Source organism: Centrocercus urophasianus, unplaced genomic scaffold, assembly GCF_019232065.1.
Source record: "Centrocercus urophasianus isolate 14NV4802_14NV808 unplaced genomic scaffold, USGS_Curo_1.0 seq_16, whole genome shotgun sequence".
In the NCBI taxonomy this organism is placed as follows: domain Eukaryota; kingdom Metazoa; phylum Chordata; class Aves; order Galliformes; family Phasianidae; genus Centrocercus; species Centrocercus urophasianus.
The window spans coordinates 41,697,989-41,698,404 of NW_024884711.1; the positions used below are offsets into that span (position 1 = coordinate 41,697,989).

Genomic DNA, 416 nt, shown 5'->3' on the forward strand with positions numbered 1-416 from the left:
CTCGCGGCGCTTGGCGCCGGCTCTCGGCGCGGCGGCGGCGAGGTCGCCGCTCTGGCCTGTGACGCGTGACGCACAGGTACGTGAGGGGCCGGCGAGCCCGGCGGTCACGTGGGGCGGGCGCTGCCGCCGCTGTTGCCGCCAGGCGCCGCGGGTCCCGCGCGCTCGGCCCGTCGCCGCCGCCGCCCTTCCCCCTCGCCGCATGAGGCTGACGGCGCTCCCACAGCCGCCCGCCCGCCGCCTCCTCCTCATCCGCCGCCGCCGCCCTTGATGTGGTTCGGGGCCGGGCGGGGGACAAGATGCCGCCGTCCAAGTCCCGCAAGATCGCGATCCTGGGCTACCGGAGCGTAGGTGAGCGCGGGGCTCCGCGGGGAGCGGGCGGCGGCGGCGGCAGGTGCGGGGCCGGGGCGGTCCGGGCT

The 416-nt window shown here is 79.8% G+C and overlaps 1 protein-coding gene across 2 annotated transcripts in view; it reads left to right on the forward strand.

Annotated features, from left to right (window-relative positions):
- The first annotated feature begins 217 nt into the window (after nt 1-217).
- Nucleotides 218-416, forward strand: part of RHEB (Ras homolog, mTORC1 binding) — a 32,016-nt gene continuing 31,817 nt past the window's right edge. The window contains exon 1 of one of the 2 annotated variants that reach the window (XM_042816602.1): nt 218-348. In XM_042816602.1, coding sequence (XP_042672536.1) covers nt 297-348 — 52 coding nt within the window. In that variant the 5' untranslated portion in view covers nt 218-296. The remainder of the gene's footprint in view (nt 349-416) is intronic. The other variant, XM_042816601.1, reaches the window with a different exon arrangement.